The 24,737-nt window shown below is 39.9% G+C and overlaps 4 protein-coding genes across 6 annotated transcripts in view; 3 read left to right on the top strand and 1 right to left on the bottom strand.

Moving 5' to 3' along the window:
- Positions 1–12,248, top strand: part of LOC147152815 (protein FAM184A-like) — a 43,499-nt gene extending 31,251 nt beyond the window's left edge. The window contains exons 23-24 of one of the 3 annotated variants that reach the window (XR_015086290.1): positions 7,236–7,364; positions 12,125–12,248. Coding sequence is in view for 1 of the 3 variants with exons in the window: in XM_086026612.1 (XP_085882738.1) it covers positions 7,236–7,295 (60 nt within the window). In the remaining 2 variants the exon portion in view is untranslated. Of the gene's footprint in view, positions 1–1,909; positions 1,991–7,235; positions 8,077–12,124 lie in introns of those variants that run through there. The other 2 variants (XR_015086312.1, XM_086026612.1) reach the window with 2 other exon arrangements.
- pln2 (phospholamban 2) lies at positions 24–6,323 on the bottom strand. The gene is made up of 2 exons (XM_086027072.1): positions 6,262–6,323; positions 24–2,545 (listed from the first exon to the last, which is right to left on the bottom strand). The coding sequence occupies exon 2, from the start codon at positions 2,391–2,393 to the stop codon at positions 2,232–2,234; it is 162 nt and encodes a 53-aa protein (XP_085883198.1). The 5' UTR covers positions 2,394–2,545; positions 6,262–6,323; the 3' UTR covers positions 24–2,231.
- LOC147152814 (uncharacterized) lies at positions 12,134–17,053 on the top strand. Its single transcript, XM_086026987.1, has 8 exons — positions 12,134–12,248; positions 12,804–13,094; positions 13,451–13,524; positions 13,961–14,135; positions 14,225–14,299; positions 14,378–14,455; positions 14,550–14,734; positions 14,877–17,053. The coding sequence occupies exons 1-8, from the start codon at positions 12,173–12,175 to the stop codon at positions 14,955–14,957; spliced, it is 1,035 nt and encodes a 344-aa protein (XP_085883113.1). The 5' UTR covers positions 12,134–12,172; the 3' UTR covers positions 14,958–17,053.
- Positions 17,054–19,370: 2,317 nt separating this feature from the next.
- The window catches only part of ptgfrnb (prostaglandin F2 receptor inhibitor b), a 45,268-nt gene continuing 39,901 nt past the window's right edge, over positions 19,371–24,737 (top strand). The window contains exon 1 of the mRNA XM_086026235.1: positions 19,371–19,794. Within this exon, the coding sequence (XP_085882361.1) occupies positions 19,746–19,794 (49 nt within the window). The 5' untranslated portion in view covers positions 19,371–19,745. The remainder of the gene's footprint in view (positions 19,795–24,737) is intronic.

The raw sequence follows: 24,737 nt of genomic DNA, 5'->3' as shown, positions 1-24,737 counted from the left end.
GAAAAATTATACCGCGAACACAATTGTGCGGATGTGGTTTATTTGGTAGGCTAAAAACTAAGTCAGAACACTTAGGAGAACATAACATCCAGACACGTACGTTTCTGCCCCGGTAAGTTATATTGCTTTGCTTGTACATTCTTGTGACTTGAAAATGACTAGGCGTTTGCTTCGTGTCGCTGGCGTTGGGCCAAAACCTTGTACCTCCAAAATGGTCACTTTTCAGGAGACCCCAAAAATGGCAAGTTTGTTCAGCCGTTAGCATTGCATTGTGAAAGAGAGCAAGCCTTTTTCAACACTTTAGATCGGTCAATAATGTGTCAAAATAACCATGCGTGTGGACTGACCACAAGTATCGATTTTTGAAAATAAATCACCAAAATGTGACTTATGAGGTTTTGGCCCGGCGCCAGCGATATGCGAAATGATGTGCTGACAACAGATTAAAACACCATTCTAGTGAAGTCACACTGTAGTGATGTGATGAAACATTTTAGCCGTAGATTGAATTATAAGCCAGAAATGTGGTTTAGAATGTGCATTTAGGCAATTGAAATTACTCAAATGTCAACCCTTAATGAATGTATTCAAGAAACATAATTTAAAGAAAATGTCAAAGGTCCGTAAATTGATCAAACTGCTCAAAGCAACCCTCTTCGATAACACGTTGAAGAGGTTGCGATCACATGCAGTTCATGTTTCTATTCAAAAGGATGCAACATTCTGTCTGTTGTAACAAGCAGGCATTCATCCTCCACATTTAAAAGGGAACAAAACCGCAAATGTTGAGACCTGTTATATTTTAAATGTGCCTATTATCAGCTGCTGTTCACCTGTAATACCATCTAATAAAGTTATTCTAAAAAATATACTAAGTTTAAAAGTGCATCTGCCTTTGTGTACTAGCTTATTAGGTATTTTCTGCCCTTTTTTAGGTCTTTTCACTCTTGCAACAGTACGAATTTGCAAGACAGTATTGTATTTGCCAATATTCAACAACAACAAACTACATAATCCAAATCCCTACTCTTCAGGAAATCATAACATGTCATTTTTCTTGCATGTGTTATAACTTATATTGCTATTATATGAGACAGGCCACATTCTTTGCTGCCATATGTGCACAATCATCAATGCAACACCAGCCCAAAATCATGTTCAATCACGAATTTTAGCTGCCAAAAAATGTATCACTTAATTACTCTGTCATTGATTAAAAACCATCCACATTATGCTTGGACCCCCCCAGGTGCCTGAACAGATAATTGACTTCAGGGTATTTTCAGATTTTGTCTGGGTTTGAATTTTTATCCCACATTTCCCCCCGTCCCTCGTAGGGATCTTAAAATGAATTTTTACCAGTGTTTTTTGAATATTTTGGGGGGTTTGTAAAAAAAAACAAAAAAATGTTGTTGTGCGGACTCCCTGAGATATCTTCCCCCCCCCCCCCCCCCCCCATGCCCTCCTCAGGGAAAAATCCATTGCTGTCTTCAATCTATCAGCTGACAAATTTCAATGGGCACTTTTGGTAGCAGGCAACACCCTACTGGTGCTTCAATGTCACTTCTGGTCTGCAGCTGATAATGATTTTGCCCAACATGGCACCCTCTTATTCTGTTTAACACAATAATAATCAGGGTACCGTGTTTTGATATAGTGCTGGGACATACAGTGTAGTTTTGCTTTCATGTTGGGGTTCAGTTCCTCTTGATGTATCCTATATTTATGTACCGTACAGTGTCTCTCACAAACGGCTCAACTCAAATCTCACCATTTCCTGCAACAACACTACACTATGAAAGTCAATTTCTTTGTGCCAGGCATGCGTCAAGACTGCCATGTGAATGTCATCTTAAACAGCAAATGATGTTCTCAATGATGCCATTGTTGCTTTGTGTTTATTTAACAGTGAGCATCAAGTGATGGTTTCATCTTTCGTTCTCAGGATGGGAGTGAGACATAAACCAAACTTTGGAAGTCCTGAGTAGCTGTGAGTCTCACACATTTTTTTTTTTTTTTTTTTTTTTTACAGTTAATATGACACATTGCAATAAATGTGCAAAATGTCCAACTCTATACTGTGGGTAGGTGCATACTGTGGCTGACTCATTCTTCAGCTTCAATAAATTGCACCACGTCTGGGACAGACTTGGAGCAGCAGTAGGGAGACATGCAGTCATACATGGAGTGGATCAGTGAAGTGTGAGGGTGCCCGGTCCACAGACGCAGCATCAGCTGCTCAGCAGGACGATGATGTAGATGAGAAGCAGGCAGATGAGGATGAGGGTGAAGTTGACGAAGAGCTCCTGCAGGTTCCTCTTGGCCTGCGGAGTCACCTCGATTTGGGATGCGCGGCGGATGGCCGACTTGGTGATGTGCTGGACGCGCTCCATGTTTGGATTGTTGTGTAGAACAGAAGAGAAGCAACGGCGGCGAGGTTGAGCTGGGAAGCCTCGACGAGGGAATCAGGACATGAAGGTAGCGCAAGGTGCCCGGTGAAGAGTTCAGGTCCGGACTGGTAATGCGACAGAACGTTTTTTATCTTCTGCGGGTGAAAGAAAAACAGAAGAAGTGTAATGTTACTTGCCTGCTGTGAGTATGAAAGTTTGAAGTTTGACTCAAAAAAACGACTGGGCATAAAACTTAATACAAGAGTGCTAGTACAGGTTCAGCAAGGGGTGCAGTCAGGACTTAAAACTATAATTAGATCTCTGTCCCAGTAAAAGGTCCAAAATATTTCCTCGTACAAGAGCTAGGTCATTGTCTTCGTGAGTCACCACAAGAAGACGTCCATCGGACCTCGGACTGGGAAACGTTTCTGTGTCCAAGCAGCATGCGTGTAGCTTCGCAATACATTCCTTGGAGGCAGGGAGCAAAACGGAAGCGGAGGAACTTTATCCGCTAAAAAATGCATCAGAGCCTATGGACTGTGCCACAGCTGTGTACAGAAGCTACTCCAAATGAGCAAGAGCCAAATATGAAGATGCGTCAACACTGTCATGCTCTACCCCCACCACCCCGAGAGCAGATGGGGGTGCAGGTCAGGGTCATGAAAATGTGAGTCAGAAGCCGCCATGGATAGTTAAAGCTTCTTCTTTTCCAACAGCACTTAGAGTAATCCATGCTTTTGTTACATCTCGGCCGGATTACTGTAATGCACTTTATTTTGGAGTCAGCCAGTCCTCCCTCAAGTGTCTCCAGTTGCTCCAAAATGCTGCTGCTCGCCTGGAGCCACATAACTCCAATTCTGGCCTCCCTTCATTGGCTCCCTGTACTTTTAAAAGTTCATTTTACGATTATTTAATTTGTCTTTAAAACGTTAAGGTTTCACAGACGGGTGTTGCCATCAATCCGCAAGATGAAGATCTGTGAAAGTGCTGATCGAAACCCGCACTTTTCGGCCTTGGTGGAGGTTTGCGCTTTACAGTGCCATTCTAGTTGAACTGTATTCCAAAATCATCAGCACCCTCCTCTCGCACTCTCCCTTGCGATCATGTGACCTCCGCTGCTGCACAGCACATGGTGTGATGATAAGAGAACTGCTCGGAGGCGCCAGCTGAGGTCTGATGGTGCGTCATCCCAGACTGGCGGGAGTGGCAGCATGGATGTCATGACAACAATGTGAAGTCAAAGTCGCCACGGCTGCTTTTACGCCTTTCCCCAGCATAGTCACACGCCAAAAAGTCTGGCACATGCCGAGCCTGATGGGAGATGAATGTGAGCACATGGGATGCCATTTTAAATGTCTCTCATCGCGGCTTTGAATCCCTTTTACGATCCGATGTCGGACTTTCCTCTGAACAATGTCAATGTGACAAGGTGACCATGCCTTTGTATTAGCAGCTGCTGCTAACAGCGACCATCTTCCACTCGTATGTCACCTCTGCCAAGTTCTTTGCTATTTTTACAGGCTAGTGGGCTTTGAAAGATTTTTATATACCACTACTCTATTTTTTTTTTATCACTCTGATTTGTTTTTTTTCCCCCTTGAACTCTTGAGTCCCTGATTATAACTCCACATGTAAACGCCTCGTCCAGCCTCATTCCCCACAAGATAATGTTTTAAGTGTGTTGGTCTGCTGATACCTCCAACCTCTGGCCCATTGATTCAAGTTACTGTATTGGAAGCAATAGACGCAGTGTGGAGCAAAGTATTGAGACACTGTCCGTTACACCTTCATGATGTGAAGAACAGATTTTGGCCAGAGTCTGTGTGAAGCATTTTCATCAAGGACCATATATGAAGTCCGTATATTAACCAGTAAAGGAGAATATGAAACATACAAGGTCAAGGATTTCACAATTTTCACAACACATCCATCAACCTTAAAGTGAAAAGTCAACCCAAACATATTTTTTTCTGGAATATGTTCAATGCAGGCCCACTAGTCCAAACACGGCATTCTGATTAATATTGCATTTTTGGAATATAGCAAAATCCACCCTTTTTTAGCCATCTTGGGGTGGGGCGGCCATTTTGTCACTTCTTTCAACTGAAGAGGACATCGATATCGCCCAGGGCTCAGAGCCCTGAGCATTTGTGATGTCATCTTCAGACAACAGATGTGACCGTGGCCGCCCCCTGAGATGGCTAAAAACGGGTCCATTTTGCTGCTTAATTCACTTTCCACAAATGCAATTATAATCAGAATGCCATGTTTAGATTTTTGAAGGCGCATAGAACATATTATTGCAAATAATTTTGGGGGGTTGACTTCCACTTTAACAAAGTTTAAAAAAAAGGTAAAGCATTTTGAGCTATTCTAAAGACTTTAAAATGCGATTCATGATAAAATTTAACAACTCAATTAAATCCTATCCCACCAAGCAACTTCAAAGAGCAGAATCGGTTAAATTCAGGCAGAATTCGTAGTACACTGCTGGATCTTAACTACCCCCTCGATCAATTAAGGTTTTATAATTGTGGTCCTTCAAGAAGAAGTTCTTTATTTTCTCTTGATTCATTTTTATTTTTAGTTTGTCATATAAACCTAAATCAAGTGACATTTTGAATTTCTATATCATCTATAACATTTGTCTTAACAGATTTTGTGACATATAAATGACAATATCATCTAATCTGATGTCTGTGCACTGTCAGACAGTCAGCTGTTCCTTTGTGGAACAATGTGCAAGTAATCCTCCATTTCTCGCTGCTAATGAGTGAAAATAATTCAGTGTTGCGAGTAAATCCGAGGAGCTTTCGAGGCTATGCTAAATTTAGCTCCCGTCTAGACCAAATAGATTTTAAATCTTCATTTTTCAGCAAGTCATCCGTGTGTTGCCGCATGCAGTCTGCACTTGATATGGCCTTGATACAGCTTGAGTCATCATTTGTTTAAGGACGTTGTGAAAAAGAATATTTCCATTTTTGTGTTTGTTTGCTTTTGTTTGAGGAAGAGCCGACCGACGGTTTCCCATCCAGTCAGTGAGCAAGGCTATGAACACAAGCAGCTATTGTTAGCTCCTCTTCACATGGTATCACTCCAGTGTGGCTGTGATGTGTCATGTGGCTGCCTGTGAAAGTACAAAAAGTCTTGCTGCGCTTGGAATGCTCAATTGGCGAGGTTTGCAAAATTGATCACACGCTCTTCAAAGTACTTGAAAAGAACATAATGTGATCTGCCGCGTCATTGTTTGAAGCTGAGATGGCAGCAGTGCCATTCCTTATCTTCAAACCCATTCATAGTCTCCATCGAACTCGGTTTCAGCTGCTATGGAAACTGAGTCAAAGTTATGCTGGAGAGGTCATGAAGGAAAAGATGTTTCTTCTCTTATGAAATGATGAGCACTCAGCTTGTTTTGCAAGCCAATGGGCCAATTTGCTTCGGATGTAGCGACAAATTTTTGCTCCTGGGCGGCTTTGGCTCGGAACATCAAATCTTTAGTTTGGGCGTTGTCTTAATGTTTGATTTGGATTGACAATGTCAGAGATGTATCCCATTTAATAATTTGTTCATCGATGTGGTTGAAGTTTGCACTGCATCCAGTCAGAGGTGTTTCTAATATTTTGCTTATCTTGTTTAGCTATACGATGAGCACTATATGATGTAGTACAGTTCCACACCTGTGCAAACAACAAACAAATGAATAAATAGACGGTTAAAATAAAATTCCTCTCTGACAGACTCAACCAAAACGGAGCATTATTAGATTTATATCACTGCAATGTAATGGGATAAAGTTCTTCCAGCGAATCTCATTAGACCAAATGAATAACTGAAAGGTTTAGCTGGAGTCAGTGAAAATGTTACTTCTTACCTTGTAGATAGGAGCAGGTCTGAATGATGGTTGAGAGACGAAGAAATGTCGGATATCCAAGGCTGTAAACAGGAGAGAGAGGGCGGGCGAGAGAGGGAGAGAAAGCGAGAGAGGGAGAGGGAGTAATGAATCTTGCAACATTAAGACTGACCAATGGCCAACAAGAAAAAGTATGTTATCAGTTAGACTTTTTAACAAATTATAAGGGAGTGTGTGTGTGTGTGTGGGGGGGGGGGGGGGTGTTGCGTGTGTGTGTGGGGGTGGGGGGGTGTTCAAACCTATGGGCCACATCTACTTGGAAGACATCTAAAAACTGAAAATGGAGAAAAAAAACAGGGAAAAGTAAGAACAGCATTCCCTGCTATGGCTCAGAAATACCATAAGAAACATATAAATGTAAATAGACTGTCAATCACAGAGTGTTTTAATATCATTTCACACTGACGTATTTCTGTTTTTTTAAGACTAGACTGCACATGAAATGTTAATCCTCAGTTCTCTGTAAAGGCTGGGAAACGGCAGTCAGAGATGAAGATGCATTAAGGAAGACAAACAATCGTTTAAGAGTGCGTGTAGTGTGAGTTCAAGATAATACAACTGTTTTCTCAGCAGGTACATCAGTCAAGCTGTCAAAGCTTGTGGAGACTAAAGGGAGATTTAGTCCCGGCTGGAATGTGAACGTGTGCGAAGACAGGAACTCATCTGAATGTGCCACAGACAGTGTATTCATTATTTAACTGATTACACCAGTTATAGATTGGCTGGGAAGTTTATTATTGCTTTGAAGTCAGTCGTGATTAAAAAAAAAAAAAAAAAGGCTCAAGGTCTTCCCTTCTTACGCAGGCTTTAGCAAATGCAGCTCACATGCTTTCTGTGTTTACATCTTCTTCAAATGGGCTTCCACTTCTTTTATTTCCTGCTGCAAAGAATGAGTTTTTTTTTTTTTTAACTTCTGTTTTTTTTTTTTGTTCCAGGGGCTGCACAGCTTTGTATCCTTACATGGTGAAAAGATGACTGACCCAAAACTAGAGTGAGAGGATGAGAGAGAGAATGAAACAGCGTCTCCGGCATGTCAGCACATCTTATCTCCTAGCATAGAAGAGGTGATAACAATTGAGACTTGTACTGTGCCAAAATCAAAGGTCACCACTGGATTTGTTTTTTTCATGGCTTTCTTAAAATAAAAAATAAAATAAAAAGGAAATACGAAGATGGATAGTGTGAAAAAAAAGTGGTGCCTTGAGATTCAAGTTTGTTTGATGCTAAAGCTAATTAGCATCTATGTTGTGGTGCTTTAATCCTTTAAGCGATGAACTGAACACAAACAATGCAGCAAAAACATATCGACAGACAATATAACAGTGCTCACTAGGCTTTTTACTATCAGGGTTTTGGAGCTGATCACCAATCAGCAAGTTAAAAAAAACGACAACTGATCACAAATCCCATCAGAAGATGGACCAATCTATTTAAACAACTAGTTTATTTACTGTACAGTCGAACCCCCAACACACACACACACACACTACCATGCGGGGTATTAGGTCCGCACCGGCACGCGAATAGCCAAAATTTGCATATAATTGACGTCAATTGAAATTCGTTGGGACAAAGTTTGAACAATTAATCCCTAGAAATTCTCCCCAAAACACTGATAAGCATTCAATACATGAGAAATTTGTTGTGGGAGGGAATCAATTCCATTAATCAATATCCATTCTCTACTCTGACCCATATCCAGGATATTATGAATATTTCTTGGAGTGAATGGTCTGAATGTAGATCTTTAGGAATTATGTAGCGGCTATACAATTTTAACCCAAGATGAAGTCAGCCACCAGTAAAGGCGCTATTTTAGGACATGCACATCTGTCTGAGGGACATTTTTGGCTGAAAAGGTCCAGTACCATGCTGCATACATGTCAACAATCTTCAGTCACAATATTTATTGGAGGTGTTTTCCAGCCCCCGTGTTTTTATTGTCATGTTTCCCTGTGCAATGAAGTGGAAAAGGGGAAGCAGTCCCTACCCCTTCAGCTTTGTTTACTTTGGAGGACCGACTGCTGCTGTTGGCAGCTTTACACACATTCCCTGCCCTGTTCAGAATCTCTCCAGTCCCCCCCGTAATCCCCCATAACCCTCTCCCCAATCTCCCACATCGCTCTTTCATCACTCCCACTGTACTCCAGATTTAGACGGCTATGTGGAGTGGTCCACAGCAAGATTATCCCCACAGGCCTGCTGCACATGAGAGCAGGATTGATCATATTTATATTCATATTCATGGAGTTATAAATCCCAGTACCAGTCATACTCTGGAACTGTTGGAAACGACTTTTTTTGTCAATACTAAAAAGAGGTTGGTTGTAAGAGAACACATTCAGGCCATTACTTTTATGTAACTTTGTAACTTTTTGGATAAGTTGTATCTGTAAGAAGAGTTTTATTGCAACACCCTTTTTAATTTGACTTTAGCATTTTGGGTAGGAAAAAACATTACTTTTAACTGCGTTAAAAGTTACATTCCACTGGCTAATTGTAATTATATTTTTAGCTCCAGGTATTTATATTTGCTTGCGCAATCTATTTTGGTTTGTCACAGACTTGAGTCACATGACTCTTTTTGACTTCTAGTGACGTTTGACTCCATTTGACTAATCAAACAGACCCAGGCAGTCACATGACTCAGCGTCACTGCCCCCACACAGAAGCCAAGTTTTAAAGTGATACATTGACACGGCATGTAAAATGGATGGATGCACCTTAAAAAAAAAAGCAGCTATGTCATATGCCGTCATCTGTGTCTGCCAAAAAATGTCCACATTTCATCTTACAATAACTCCACTTTATTTTGTTCTATGAAACACAAATTGTACTCGACTATACTATACAATGTGATGGGTTACCTCATCACATCTTGGATGTAGCCCTTATTGCACCCTCACGAGACACCTGCCTGTACATTCACAATATCCTGGAAGTCTCTGAGCCTTGTCCTTGTTCCAAAAACGAAACCCAAATCAAGTTGTGCAACATCAGGGACGATTTGGGTCATACAGTAAACTGAATGGAAATACTGTATGTTGTACAAAATAGAGATTGCATAATACACCGTTTCATTAACACATCACACTGTACACTCTAAAAAGAGTTGGGTTAAAAATAACACAATTTTGGGTCAAAAATTAACCAATCCACGAATTGGGTCAATTTGACCCACCTTCTTGCGTTGTTTTGTACAAAACAGTCCAGTTTTTGGGGTTGTTTTGTACAAAAGTACCCATTTTAGGGTGGTAGAGAGTTGGGAATTGACCCACGTAGTGGATCGGTCCCTTTTTGACACAAAATTGTGTTATTTTCCACCCAACTATTTTTATGGTGTACTGTGTATTTATGAGCCGTATCAAGCAGCACTCAGCAGTCCTATAAAACACGTCCTAATATTTAAAGAGTGGGTTCACTGAAGCTACCTGTACTTATAGTCACCAGTATCAACAAGCACTGGTTTATTCCAAAAACCCGCACAAGCTTTTAGATGTTCGGAAAAGCAAAAGATGTTTGATTTGTTCGGAGTTAATTCTGATTCCCATGGCGTTGTTGTCATGTGAGTGGGGCCAATTGGCTGTGAAGTTTGGTGGTAAAAGACAGTGATTGGAGCCTGAATGTTGCTGTGGTGTCTGGTCGGATGTTGGACCCGCGTAGTGGAAAAATATCTGTTCTATTTATAAAGGCCCATTTAACAGAACAGGGTCATCTGTGTCGCACACAGGAACACAAGCAGTCAGGATGTGAGAACTCACTGTGTCTTATGTGATCACTGAATGTCTCCCCTTCCTGACAAGCCACAAATCCAATCGAATGTCAAGTGTTCAAAACTACAAATCCAGTTGCTATTTTCAGATATAGCTCCGACAGCTAAACAACATTGATTCGTGCAAGATGGCTACAGTGAATTGACTCTGATGTTAAAGTCTACATTGAATTCCCACTTAAACAATGAAATGACATCCAAAACAGTGGGCGTATCACTAAAAACACAATAAAATGCTCCGCTCTAATCGACACTCTCTGAGAGCTATTCATCCAACAATACTGACGTCGCAATAAACGGGATACCGAGACATCTTTCCATTTCTTTCCCTCTTCTCACATTGTTTAAAAAAGGTTACCAAAATATCTGAAATAAGGTCTGATCTTACATGGATTAGAGTTTGATACTGAACTAAGACATTAGTTGTAGCAATACAGCTCTTGTATTGGATTATCTATATAAAGGTAGAGTTTTTGGTTCACTGAACAGCAAATCTATATGCAAGGTAGTGTGCGATGAAAATCGAAATGGCAAGGGACCTGCTCTATAAATTTGCTACAGTATTGCACTTCGAAATGTAAACTGTAAAGAACAGGAGCTGTGGGATATATTTTGTAATAAGGCAATAAATGCAATAAAATCTATCTGACTACATACACAGTGCTAATACACACACACACATGTACATACATATTTATATATATATATATATATATATATATATATATATATATATATATATATATATATATATATATATATATATATATATATATATGTGTGTATAGGTGTTTTTTTTAATACTGGTATATGGTATTTATTTTCATACTGGTATAGAGGTTTTATTGTTATCCATAAATGAGACATGAAAAGTATTTTTAAAAAATGGCTTGCCTTGAAGAAGGCCTACCAAGGCTGAAACGCGTAGGCATTATCTCCAACTGGCCATGTTAAAATAAAGTCTTTTTAATCCAAAATACTTTGAGTGCCTCAGTTTCCATTTTTTGAAGTCCTGCATTGATCCCTCGACTGAAGAGCACCGAAGAGAGGGTTTTGAGAAAACTCAAAACATCCGAGAAGCGCTCCTATATGCATTGATTGCATGAAAAATATTTTGTCTTTATCAAGATGTCAAACTATAGTTATTTACTTGTATATTATTTTATCATAGTGGCTCTTCTCAAAGATGGCCAGTGAAATCTGAATATTAGTACGAATTTGAGGTGGCATGGTGGCCGAGCGTTTTGCACATCTGTCACAGTTTTGAGCTTTGGGGTTCAAATCTCATGATACAGGTTGTTAATTGATTTAATAACTAACTAGCTAACTAATTTCATCATTATTAAAACGAATTATTTTACAAATCTTGTAAATGACATTATGTAACTTTTGTTGTTGTTGTTGTTATTTTTTTCTTTAATCTCACCTCTTAACCTAGCCCATTTTTCAATAGTGGCCCTTGAGCGCAAGAGTTAGGTTTGAGGTTTCTTTTTTTCCGACAATGATCTTCTTATTCTACTGAAGAGAAAACTCTCTTACCTTGCTGACAGTTTTGGCTGTCACAGCAGCCTTTCTCTGCGCTCCGAGTCAGCAAGGTAAGAGAGTTTTCTGTTCGCTAGAATAGGAAGATCATTGTCGGGAAAAAAAGGAACCTCAAACCTACTTACGTATTAAGAAGACAAGATGAACATCATTGCATTATGACCTTTGACGTCATTTGGACAGTACATACTGTGTGTAAAATATTCCAACCGTGCAAATGGGAATTTAGTGGCTATAGTACTATAGGCAATAATTTAGTATTTCAATATGTGTCACAGCGTTACCCTGTGGACAAACAGACCCATTGCATATTCCAAATTCAATTGCAGATTTCATTTGTGAAGTGCTTTAATTCTTTTAGTCACACAATATTCTGACAAAAAGTTAAAAAAAAAAAACACTTAAAAGCTAGTGAACCAAAGGTGCATTTCTTTCAAGTCATGACGGGGGCCCTGGATCATTTCCTTTTGGAAACCACACAGAGAAATGACATGTTGACTGCTTCAACAGGAAATAACCCTCATTTTGGTTAGCAGTTGTGCTTCTTGTCAGTCAACTATGAAGCTGATGGTGCCGATGGTTGCTTCTTCAATTTTCTCCCTGCTCCTGCTCTGCTGCCAGCTTACCTTCACAGGTATAAAACTTGAAAAACGGATTCTGTCATCATTGGTATGGTGTAGTTTTCAGTTTGAAGATTCTTGGAAACTTTATGATTTGTAATATGTTTTACTTTTTCATACTCCTTTTACGGAAATGATCTCAAATGGCTGTTATGACCCCCCAAAGAAAACATAAATCACTTGACTTAAATTTGATTTAAATACAATGTTTTTCCCTTTCAGGATTTGAGTTTTGCTGTAATCTCCCTATAATATAAAATAAGTTTGCAATCTTGATGTTTATAAATGACAAATTCAGACTTGTGTACTAGTCTTCAAAAATTGAAAGCTAGGTTAAATGTTACTATGTTTATTGAGGTGGCCTGCGGAGGTGGCAAGTGTGAAAAAAAGAACAGGAAGTAAGGCAAACAAGGTATATGTTCAGCTTGACTAACTGGGAGAAAAGAAAGAAAAGCAACTCCAATGTCTGATTTAATCAACATGTTTGGCAAAGAACGCAAAACTACTCAGGTGTAAAACAATCAGGCCATCTTTGAATGTCCTTTCCTTTATTTCCTGTTCTTCCATAGATTCCCAGGATGCTTGTGACGCTTACGCTGTCATCGGCAAAGGTTTTACTGTGCCTCTGTACCACAAACTGCAAAAAACAGAAAACTTGAGATGGAAGCACAACAAGACCAAAATCTTTGATCAAAGACCAGACAAGATTGTGATGGGCAAGCAGGACGATGTTTATGAAAATGGATCCCTGAAGCTGACAAACCTGAAGAGAAGCAGCCAAGGCATTTATATGCCAGAGGTTTATGATATAAAAGGGAGACTTGTAATAGATCAGAAAAGAATATATTTGTGTGTGTTGGGTATGTATGTACTACATGTTGTCTTCCACTTTATTTTTGACTGAAGGAACCGCAGTTTGCTTTGTTTGAAACCAGCTTTTTTTGTGCCACCCCTGCTTCAAATTAACCCTTCATTTGGTTATTAGTGAAATATATTTTTAAATATTTATATTGATTTTATAAATATCTAATCACTATATTTTTGTTAAAGATAGCATTTTTTTTTAAGTAATGTCCTAAAATGATTTTCTGCTTGATTTCCAAGTATTTCACTGAGTGGCCTGTAAAGGGTTAAGTCAGATGTAAACGTAATTATTTTTCATGTGCCAGTACCAGCAGCTTTAGAGAATAATTGTTGATCTTTCAAATCTGATCAGATCCTGTCTCAAAGCCAGGATTGAAAATGGAGTGTGTCTTGGCCAATGTGAAATTCACATGCATGCCTGGTCAGGTAAGAGCAAACACATGAGTTGAGTGTTTTTTTTTTCCTCTCTTCCAAATGTTGCCAAAACACAATGCAAGAGAATGTTGGTTGCCTTTTAGCAACTTGAGAACAATTGTTAAGATCTATTTGTGAGGCAATGAAAGAAGTGATTATGTTTCCCCCTTTTTATGCATGGATGCATCTGTAGATGTCCTTGTGAAATAAGGAATTGCCTTATTTCATATCACGAGGACATCTACAGATGCATCCATGCTTCTTCCTTTTAATCTCTACAGAAGGACAAGCACATGTTCCACTCAACTTTTTTAATTGATATACGTGCAAAGTTTGAAGCAGCCAAAAATACACATTTTCAATGCATGTAAAAATATGTCAATTTTGGTCATAAATAACAATTAGGTTGCCAGGTGAAACTACTACATGTATCATTTTTTACCAACAGACGCAGAAAGTCACGGTCAAGTGGTTTCAGAATGATCAGCTTTTGCCCCAGGAAGATAAGCAGACTGTGCTGCGAGTTGCCCAAGACGTGGCATATGATTCGTTCTCATGCAAAGTTTCCAATCATGTCAGTTCCATGAGCAGTGAGGGTGTGATACAAAACTGCACTGACTCAAGTGAGTATTATGCAGATGATGTTCTTCTTTTATTGTCTCTGTTGTTGCTCTAGCTAACATATTCCTCTCTCACTGTGGCCTCATTAAAGACTCATCTATCCTCCCCAAAGAATTATTTGGCCTCGATTCTAGGATCATGGTGAGCATCCTGGCCAGCATGGGAGGTAAATTTGCTTCACCAATGAAATGTACACTATTTCAAGCATGTCTTACAAATTCTTAGTACGTTTTGCCCTTATCAGGCCTTGCTCTGTTGCTGGTCATCATCTTAATTGTTTGCTGCGTCCGAGCCATACGAGAAAAACGAAAACAAGTACAAGGCAAGGCAACACGTTAGAATAAAAGGAGTAGGCTCTCTATCATACAAAATCACAACTCTTCAACACATTCAGTTTGTTCATTCAATTCCAACAGAGGAGGAGGAGCTTCGTTTGGGGTGGACCAATACCAGAGGAGATCATCATCAATGTCATCATCCCCCCAATCGGCATCATCATTCTCATGGTCAAACTGGGCCTCGGCAACACAGAGGCAAACAGAACAGCATGCCACAGCTTCCAAGAGGCCAAGCTCATGCCAGCCCCAGAAGACCAAAACAGGTCGGAGGAAAGATCACTGTCACAGGGTGGAAAGCGGGGCTTCACAAACTAGGGTCTAAAAAAGTTTCACAACCCCTGCTCTTAAGGCTTAAATGTGAACAACTCCAACACTGGCTGTCACCTTTTTCTTCCGTCCTTCTAGGGCCACAGACCTGCAGGCTCAGAAACGCAGGCTCCTCCCCTTCCTCAGCCGAGGAAGAAGGTTCCAGAGCAAAGAATGTGACGGCATGTGAGAAACCCTCCTTTCAGACATCATTTAGCATCATCACCTCACACTATTTAGATTCACTAACAAAGTGTTTAACTACTGTAGACATAAAAAGTCTACACACCTCTGTTCAAACGCCAAAGTTCTTGTGATGCAAAAATAATCAGACCAAGAAAATACATTTAAAAGCTTTTTCCACCACTGAGTCGCTGATGGTGTAGTGGTGCACTCACCTGACTTGAGTGCCGGCAGCATGGGATTGGTTCCTGCTCAGTGACGGTGTCTGTGCGTGCCCTGTGACTGGCTGGCGACCATTTCAGGGTGCAGTCCACCTTTCGCCCATAGTCAGCAGGGGTAGGCTCCAGCACTCCCCCCCCCCGAGACCCTGTACAGGATAAGCGGTATGGAAGATGACAAATGACATGACGCTTTTTCCACCATTAATGTGACCTAAAACCTGTATAGTGCAATTGATTAAAAAATATATATATTTTCAAGTGGGGAAGCAAAAATAAGCAATTGAAATCATTTGGTTGCATACATAAAAAAAATACTGCCATTTGAATAGGGGTGTGTAGACTTTTTAAAATTTTATATCCACTGTGCATGGGAGAAAATATTGGCATCACCTCTCAGCATGTTGCAATGGATTTCAAGAACCACAATGATAAACATATCGTTTAAATACCGTAAATGCCTCTCTGAGCGTGTCAAGAGAAACAAAGACATGTTATCTTTATGATGGCAGCAGTGTAGATACAGCTCTTGCACTGACTATTGTTGGATTGTCGGGCTCTACCTAACGTTGTGGCCAGTCGGTGTATATACAGTGGGTACGGAAAGTATTCAGACCCCTTGAAATGTTTCACTTTCTGTGTCATTGCAGCCATTTGCCAAAATCAAAAAAGTTCATTTTTTCCCATTAAAGTACTGTATACTCAGCACCCCATCTTGACAGAAAAAAAGAGAAATGTAGACATTTTTGCAAATTTATGAAAAAGGAAAAACCGCAATATCATATGGTCATAAGTATTCAGACCCTTTGCAGCGACCTTCATATTTAACTCACATGCTGGCCATTTCTTCTGATCCTCCTTGAGATAGTTCTCCTCCTTTAGTGGAGTCCAGTTGTGTTTAATTAAACTGATTAGACTTGAATAGGAAAGGTCGATACAAGACCTTACAGCTCACAGTGCATGTCAGAGAAAATGAGAATCATGAGGTCAAAGGAACTGTGCAAGGAGATCAGAGACAAAATTCTGGCAAGACACGGATCTGGCCAAGGTTACAAACGAATTTCTGCAGCACTCAAGGTTCCTAAGAGAATAGCGGTCTCCATAATCCTCAAATGGAAGAAATTTGGGACGACCACAACTCTTGAGAGAGGTAAAGAAGAACCCAAATATCAAGAAAGAGTGGCTTCAGAAAAACTCTGTGACCGTTCTTGACTGGCCCAGCCAGAGCCCCGACCTAAACCCGAGTTGCATCTCTGGAGAGACCTGAAAATGGCTGTCCACCACCGTTCACCATCCAACCAGACAGAACTGGTGAGGATCTGCAAGGAAGAATGGCGGGGGATCCCAAAATCCAGGTGTGGAAAACTTGTTGCATCATTCCCAAGAAGACTCATGGCTGTACTAGCTCAAAAGGGTGCTTCTACTAAATAAAATGTGTCAGGGTCTGAATACTTATGACCATTACATATTTCAGTTTTTATTTTTTAATACATTTGCTAAAAAGCCTACATTTCTGATTCTTTTTTTTCTGTCAAGATGGGTGGGGTGTTGAGTGTACATTAATGAGAAATAAAATGAACTTTGTTGATTTTGGCAAATAATTGCAATGACACAAAAAGTGACAAATTTCAAGAGGTCTAAATAGAACATTGAACATTGGTGGACAGCCATTCACAGGTCTCTCCAAAGAGTATAAACTATTAACAATTTACACTGACTAGTTAATTTTTACTCACCATGTATATTTTAAATGAAATCAGAGTACTTTATTTCCAAGTTGAAATCTAACTATTTCATTGTGTGAAACAATTCAATTCAATGATTTTTTTTGGTATTATTATTATCATTATTAAAAAGAACGTACATTTGAACCTTTATTTCAACAGTTTAGTCATTTTCATGTTTCAATTTATTTGAATTCAACTGGACTCATGACATACGCTTCAAATGTGTCAGCAGATTTTTTTTTTAAATGATGTGTTAGGGTGGTTTGTGAGTTTTGTAAGCCTCTGCAGCACTCTCTGCTAAACACTGAGCAGAGGCATCATACCTTCTACACAGATGTGTTTGTGGTTTTCAGTGTGTTGACGTTGCTGAGCTTCTGCATAGTGGAAATTGTTAACGAATGACTGCAGGCTGTTTTCTTACACCGCAAATTATATTTAAATGATACATTATACTGTCAGCTTGCTTGTAAAGTTTGATCTCAGTGATATTAATATGTCATCTGCCCCTAATTTTTAGAGTTGTAGTAACAAAAAGTAATGAGGTTTATGTATAATTAATTTCACTTTTACACTTGCTGCTAAATTATTCACAGGGTCGCGTTTAATTGATGTGAGCACTGCAATTACATTCCATGGAACGTTGGTTAAGCGTATGCATCCATTCATAGTCCAAGGGGAAAATGCACTATTCAATTATGTCCACATGGTGGTAGTGTTGTGTTAGTTTCATATTCTTTCAATATTTTTTTGATGGCACTTTTACGATAAAAGCTGAACTGAGTCTTTCAGAGAGGAAAATACACCAAGTCGTGAGAGTGTGCGTTCATATCCAGCCCCTGCACGTACGCACACACCACACCACACACACTTGACGTTGCTTTGTCCACATCCTCAAATGTATCAGCTAAACGTTGACCTTTGAGCCTGGCGTTTAACGGGCCGCAACTCCTCTTGCCCCGTTGCTTGCAGAGTGACTCAATGCACGCTAAGTGTGCGTGGCGTCGACGAACATGTTCATTGTCAACTGCATTGAAAACATTGACAAACATTAAGGGGTTTCGTTGAATGAAAACAAACACGAAAACAAACACATTGCAATGGATAAACGAAAACACAATTTTGTGTTGAACATTTACACTGCAAAAAAAGACACTTGCTACAGTCTCTTGGATGGCTCTAAAAATGCTTATTTTACGAATCATTTTATTATTTACAATAAATTATTTGGCAAATTATTTACTGAGCTAAATAATCAACAATGAATAAAAACATTTTCCTTTCGTCCATTTTCCATAGCACTAGTCCTCATTAGGGTCGTGTTTACTCTTATGTTATTGATATATTGTTTTAACAGTCTTGTTGTTGTATGACTAATGTTTTACTCCACAGCACTCTGTATGCAGCAATGGTTGTTTTAACGTGCTCTATAAATAAAGTTCAGTTGATGTACTGAACAACCCAAGTACAATGATAACATGAACACTCCACACAGTAAGGTTGGAGCCAGGATTTGAACCTCCAACCTCAAAACTGTGATGTGCAACCACCGTACCACCTTCATGAATTTTGACCAACCGATTTTGGGAGGAAAAAAAGAATCATACAAAATCAGATATTCACAAAGGTGCCTGTTAGTCAAACGCCTGTTACAAGGCACTGCTAACTTTTGACATGTACTTTTCTACCCCTTTTCACCATTAAATATTAGTTTTGCAATGTGTTAAACAATTTTGCAACATCTTAGCTGTGATATTTTTTTGGCTGAGAAAATCGTATCAATCTTGTGTGTGCACCTGTGGTCGTCAGCCGGTTCCGTTTTTCTTTTATATATATATATATATATATATATATATATATATATATATATATATATATATATATATATATATATATATATATATATATATATATATATATATATATATATATAAATATAGGTGCAATTAATTACTTTCTAAGTAAGGTTGAGGTGAGTGGAGTGAATGTGTGATGGACCGGAGTAAAGAAATGAGTGACCAAACCAGGCGATAGGTAAGTGATAGCGTATGTTTAGAGAAGCCGTTGAAAAGTTCACGTCTGCCATGTTTGTTCACTCTGGAATAAAACACGGAGAGATTTTTAACTGTGCCAGTGAAGGAAATCACTTGGAGACCGTGCTGCGCCTGCAATATGTGTCACATAAAAGCTAATTAAACTAATACGTCATGCAGCATAAAACCAGCGTGAGTTCCTCTCTCTCTCTCTCTCTCTCTCTCTCTCTCTCTCTCTCTCCCTCTCTCTCTCTCGCTCCCTAGCTCTATCAATCTCTCTCTCTCCATCTCTCTCTCTCTCTCTCTCTCTCCATCTCTCTCTCTCTCTCTCTCTCCCTCTCTCTCTCTCTCTCTCTCTCTCTCTCTCTCTCTCTCTCTCTCTCTCTCTCTCTCTCTCTCTCTCTCTCTCTCTCTCTCTCTCTCTCGCCCCCTCTCTCTCGCTCGCTCTCCTTCTCTCCCTTCCTCAAACCACCTAACTTCCGGCCACGCTCTCCGGTCTTGTACCTACCTGACTCCGTGTGACTCACACACCGTGTAAAGATTTCAATCGTTCCCGTACCCGACTACATAAACGCCCTTGTAGGTCCAGAAGGTGTGTGGATTTATCGATTTATCGGCTTGGTTGGAATCGCGGGAGGCATCCCATTTGTGCTGCGGCTCCGCCCGGCGAGCGGTGCTAAAAGTGCCTGGCAGAGTTTCTTGAAGGGTCCGGCAGCCGCGGCAGCAGGGGACACTTTTACCCCCCACGCTGGACAAAGAAAGAAGTGGTGTGGGGGGGATAAAGGATATATTGGAGTAACGGAGAGAGAAATGATGGAGACCCTCGTCCTGACGCTGCTCTGGGCTACGCTCATGTTCGGTAAGACGTCTCCTTGCTTGACTATTGAGTGCAAATTAACTGATACGCGCCACCGTGCGATGCGAATCCGAGTTCACAAATGTCCATTTTTGAAATGCACTTGCTATTTTCGACAGGTGAAATTAATATTGAACATTTACGTCGCAAGTGTTCAAGTCGATACCTCACGCTAATGAGTTCGGGTTATACCTACTTCAGCCAAGAAGCTCAAATTCCATTACAGCAACCACCCCCTATCTGTTAAATCAATAGCTAGTTGCTGTTGTGTTTTTGCGACGGTCTCCACTTAAAAGTTGATATTAAGGACGGGCAAACGTGTATCTATATTAAATTTAAGAACACGAGTTCTAGAACCGGATTTATACAGTAGTCAGGTTTCTTGCACTCTGTGCAGTTAAATCCATGCAGTGTTGTATACTGTATTAGGTTCTGGTTTCCTTGACAGCAGGTGGTTTGTTGGTAAAGAGCAAATGAAATAGTTATCTTCTTTCATTGTTTGTTTTATTAATCAACAACACAGGTAATGGCACACCAGTACACAGAAGCATAATTTGATTTATAGAGGACTTCAAAAACAACCGCAGCTTGCATACAAAGTGTCGTACATAATGTAAACATTTAAAACACAAACGAAAGATTCATAACATAAAAACAGCAAAACACAATAAAATACTAAAACAATGAGTTGAAAGCCAAAGAATAAAAAAAGCACTGGCAACAGAAAAAGTTTGATTCCCCTCTGAGACTCCCTAGGATCCCTGTGCAAGAAAGACCACGACCCGCCCCCACAAAAAAGCCTACTCGTTGGGGGTCCCGTTCAAGAGATTCCCAAATTATGACCTGTTACTGCAGTGTGTCTTTGATATGCACCAATATCAGGCATCCACCTAGCCCCCCACCCGCCCCCATATAGCAACTAACAAGAGCTAGTGAGGGAGTCCTGAAACCTTGACATTGCAGTGTCTAAAAGCACTGCTATTGTTTTGTCATTGCTATATGGGCCTGTGCCAGCCATTTCTCGGCATTCCCTTGGCCATTACCTGGGTTGCCCTCCCTGTTTCGACTTCTCTTCCCACAAGCCCACCCCACCCGAAGCAAGGCACTTCTAATGTACGTTCAGTAAAAAATGCTAAACCAAGGAAAATACACAATTATTTTAATTTTGCCCTCTAAAAAGAATGGGCACCCTGACAGCTCTGAGGAGATTCATTTTCTTTTTTTTCTTTTTTTCTTTCTTATTAATTAATCTGTGTTTCACCTGAGTTCACCTGTCAGTTAGTTCTCTGGTTCCATTTTCCCGCTAATTGGGGCCAGTTTTTATTTTGGAGCACCATGCTTCTACTGTGTATTTGTCACTTTAGCCCTCAATTTCGACTAAAGGACCATGTGACTGCTTAGTCATCAGGCAGATTTCAGCCGAAGGGCCAAACACGATTCTGATACTGACATATTACCATATGTTTAGTCATCAGAGCTGTGTGTGTGTGTGCGTGTGTGTTCGAGGGAGTTGACTGAATTTTGTGTTGTCAGATGCTCAAATGTCACAAGCTCTCCTGTGGTGCGTCAAAGTGTGATTCTGCAAAAGAGAAGTCGGCACCTGATAGCAGATGTTTACTTCATTGAATTCCCACTTTTCCTGGTGCATAGAAAACAATTATTTGACTAAGTTTCTAAACAGGTGAATAGGAAAGAGGCAATACCTGGCAGCTCCATGAGTGGCATGAGAGGAAATATTTGAGTCAAGCAAACTCAGTACAATTAAAGATAGCAAGTGGACAAATGGAAATACAGTACTGGCTTATAATGCCTACGATGTTACACAGGATGTGAACATACAAAACAGTATGAAATTGTTCCCCATTTTGCAGCTAAAACAGCTTCCTCTAAGAAGATGATTAACAAGGTTACAGGAAGTTGTTTGATGGTATCAACTTCTTCCATGGCAAACTCATCTGAGCATACGTTCAACTCAACTCAACTTTATTTCTGGAGCCCTTTCAAAACCACCATCGCTGCATAAAAAGGGCTCTACATGGAAAAAATATTAGACATGCAAAAATGAAGACAATTAAAACAATAAATGAATAACATTAAAACAGTAAACATCATAAACCACTCAAAGCAACGCTGAATCTGTTGCGGAGACAAAAGCCACAGAACAAAAATGTGTTTTAATGTGTAGTACTAACGAGAGACTAGACAGGCGTACAGTCAAGGCAGTAAAGAATGCATATACACTGTGATCCTTCGTATCGCACTCTGAACATGTCAGCCAAACCGGTTACATCAAAATGCCAGTTTGTTTGTTTCTTTATATGATTAGAGCACTTTCTGTTTGTCCTCAGGCTCACTGGCTTGAGATACACACTGGATATAATAAAAGTCCAAACACCGCAGTTCAAATGTCAGGTTATTGTAATGAAAATTTTATTTAAAAAATCTTCCTACCATTAATTCGACCTTTTAGCTTGTATGACTCAATTGAATTAAAAAAAAAAAAAAAAAAAAAAAAAGAAGTAAACACCTGAAATGAATGCGGTTGCACAAGTGTACACGCCCTCTTTTAGGTCCAATGTTGCTGTGCTCAGAATTAACCAGTCACATTGAAACTCATGCTAGATGGTGGTCAGCACACACATGCCTCCCTTCTAAAGTGCCCTTAATTAACCCCAAATAATCTCAGCTGTTCTAGTAGGCCTTTCCTACCTTTTCTTTAAATACTAGCAGACTGCTTTTTCAACTCTTCATTGTTCCTTCCACTGTGTCGAAAGCTCCAGTTCTATCTGAAGAAAATCAGCTCTAAAAGCTAGTCCATTCTTTTTCACTATACTTTTGCTTTGACGTATACGCTTGACTTAAACGGAAACCTAATGGCTAGACATTCAAACAGATGGATGCATGTAAAGTACCACTATTTTCTCTCACAATTTACATCTTTTAGTTGCATTTTTCAATCTGGTTGACAAGGCTAATCCTCATAGCTTTCCCAGTTGTAAGAAGAGGAGAGAGCAGTGGGAAAACACTTAGCTTACCATGTTCCAATTTGGTGGGAAAGCACTTGCTTGGCCATGGACGCTGACAAGGTCAGCCAAAAAAAAAAAAAATGCTCTTCTTGTGTGCTACTCCTGCATAGGGTATCTATCGGTAACAACAGTGGTGGCTGGTGGCTGTTAACATGTACAATTCTTAATAGTGGATCATGTTTTTATAAAACGGTTTGATTCATAAAGTAGCTTACTTTGGACAGAAAGCTAAGTTCTTTACAAAAAGAAACACTTTTACTCTTGGCTAGCATAATGAAGCAATGGCGGCACTCATGCCAGCAACTGAGTGCTGCTCTCACTTCTTCACAGTTCTGATCTTTTGCTGCTCATTTTGAGAGAGAAAAAAAGAATTCATGGTTGTCATCCCAATTCAAACTGGAAAGACCGAGTAAGATCAAGTTTCATTGCTGTAGAGAGAAAGGGATCGCAGCAACCTTTCGGTGCCACTCCCCAAAGGTAAACAGTGATGACCTAAGAGTGGAATAATTCTTCTTTAAAATACAAAATTACAAGAATTTTCAAAGTTGTAAACTTTACATTGAAGTTAATAAAACTTCTCATTTATGGAGCCGACAAAAACGTTCTTATATGCATATATGAATGGTCTGAATGGTTATAGTCCCCTTCAATAATACGCCTGTAGAATATCCATCGATCAGTCCATCAGTTTTCAAATTGCGATTTGCATTGACGTGCTGATTTTGTTCCACAGACATTTTGCGATGCAGACTGGGACAGTTTCTTGCATGATTTTCAAGTTATAAGTAGATTTCTTGTATGCCGAAATGTTGGCGTTTTTAGGCAGACACAAATGGTAGGGCGTGCATGACATGGATTTTTTTTTTTGATAGTCTATCCAGCAGTTTTATATATCATTTATCCTGACTCGTGCCACGGGTGAGCTGAAGCCCATCTGAAGTGTAAAGATCGATTTCTGACATGCTTTATGTAAAGAAGTCAGATTAAAAAACTTTTGTAGTTGCCCAATTTAGTGGAAATAGTATTTCTTCTTAACAAAAATGCTCGTGTAAAATTAGATGTAGCTCGTTACTACCCACCTCTGCTTTTAATTCGAGCACATTTTCATTCAAGGGGCTTACCACAGAGCGACCCACGGCACAAATCTTGAGCAGGCGATCACAAATGAGCTGAGAGAACAACTGGAGCTGGTGTCTCATAACACTTGTACAACCTTTGACTGCCGGTTACCTCAAGCAACCTGGGTCAGATACCTTGCACAGACATAGAACAAAAATCCCTGGCAGTCTGAAGAACATAGGTTGAAAATATGCCGTTGGTTTCGAGGTGACAGGCTAGGCTGTTAAACTGACACGTTTTGAACCTCTGTGGGACACTCTACCTTCAGCCGAGTGCAGAGGTCAGTTAGAGCCTGGAGGTGGTTAAGGTCACGCTATGCTTTGTTACGGACGGCTGAGCGATTTCAGGAAAACATTGAATTGCTATTTTTATGGCAGATAATGCGATTTTGATTAGACTCAAATGGCTATACACACTTGATATTGTGAAAATTTTAAATGCAAATTAAATAATATACGTTTGACCTTATAAGCACCTCGTCCTGTCTGATGTATCTGGTTCATTTCTGGGTTCGGTGCTTACTGGGTTCCTGTTGGCTGTACTAATGTTTTCTCTCTAGAGAAACTTATTAATTGACCTACTAATTTGCTTTTCATAGCTGGTTGCTTTCCGCTTAAATGTGGTTCCAGACAGACTTCTGTGAAAAGTGTACTGTAAAACCAAAGCACTTTTTCTTGTGTTTGGCAACGCAACATTAAGTTAGCGATTAGCATTGGCTTCTTCTGTTCTCTCTTGCTCTGTGTTACATGTTTAGGCTACTCCTCGTCCGCCTTTAGTGAGGACCAAGCTTATTGGAAGTGT

Source organism: Filicampus tigris, chromosome 1, assembly GCF_054856515.1.
Source record: "Filicampus tigris isolate MCC_2025a chromosome 1, RoL_Ftig_1.0, whole genome shotgun sequence".
In the NCBI taxonomy this organism is placed as follows: Eukaryota; Metazoa; Chordata; class Actinopteri; order Syngnathiformes; family Syngnathidae; genus Filicampus; species Filicampus tigris.
The sequence above is the reverse complement of the archived record's forward strand: the minus strand, read 5'-3'. Positions and strand labels throughout refer to the sequence as shown.

What these genes read in the sequence shown, in the direction of transcription:
- pln2 (XM_086027072.1), bottom strand. Translation starts at nt 2,393, where the DNA reads ATGGAGCGCGTCCAGCACATCACCAAGTCGGCCATCCGCCGCGCATCC.
- LOC147152814 (XM_086026987.1), top strand. Translation starts at nt 12,173, where the DNA reads ATGAAGCTGATGGTGCCGATGGTTGCTTCTTCAATTTTCTCCCTGCTC. An exon ending in ACAAAACTGCACTGACTCAA is followed by an intron (nt 14,136 to 14,224) that starts GTGAGTATTATG and finishes GCCTCATTAAAG; the next exon opens with ACTCATCTATCCTCCCCAAA. An exon ending in GCCCCAGAAGACCAAAACAG is followed by an intron (nt 14,735 to 14,876) that starts GTCGGAGGAAAG and finishes CCGTCCTTCTAG; the next exon opens with GGCCACAGACCTGCAGGCTC.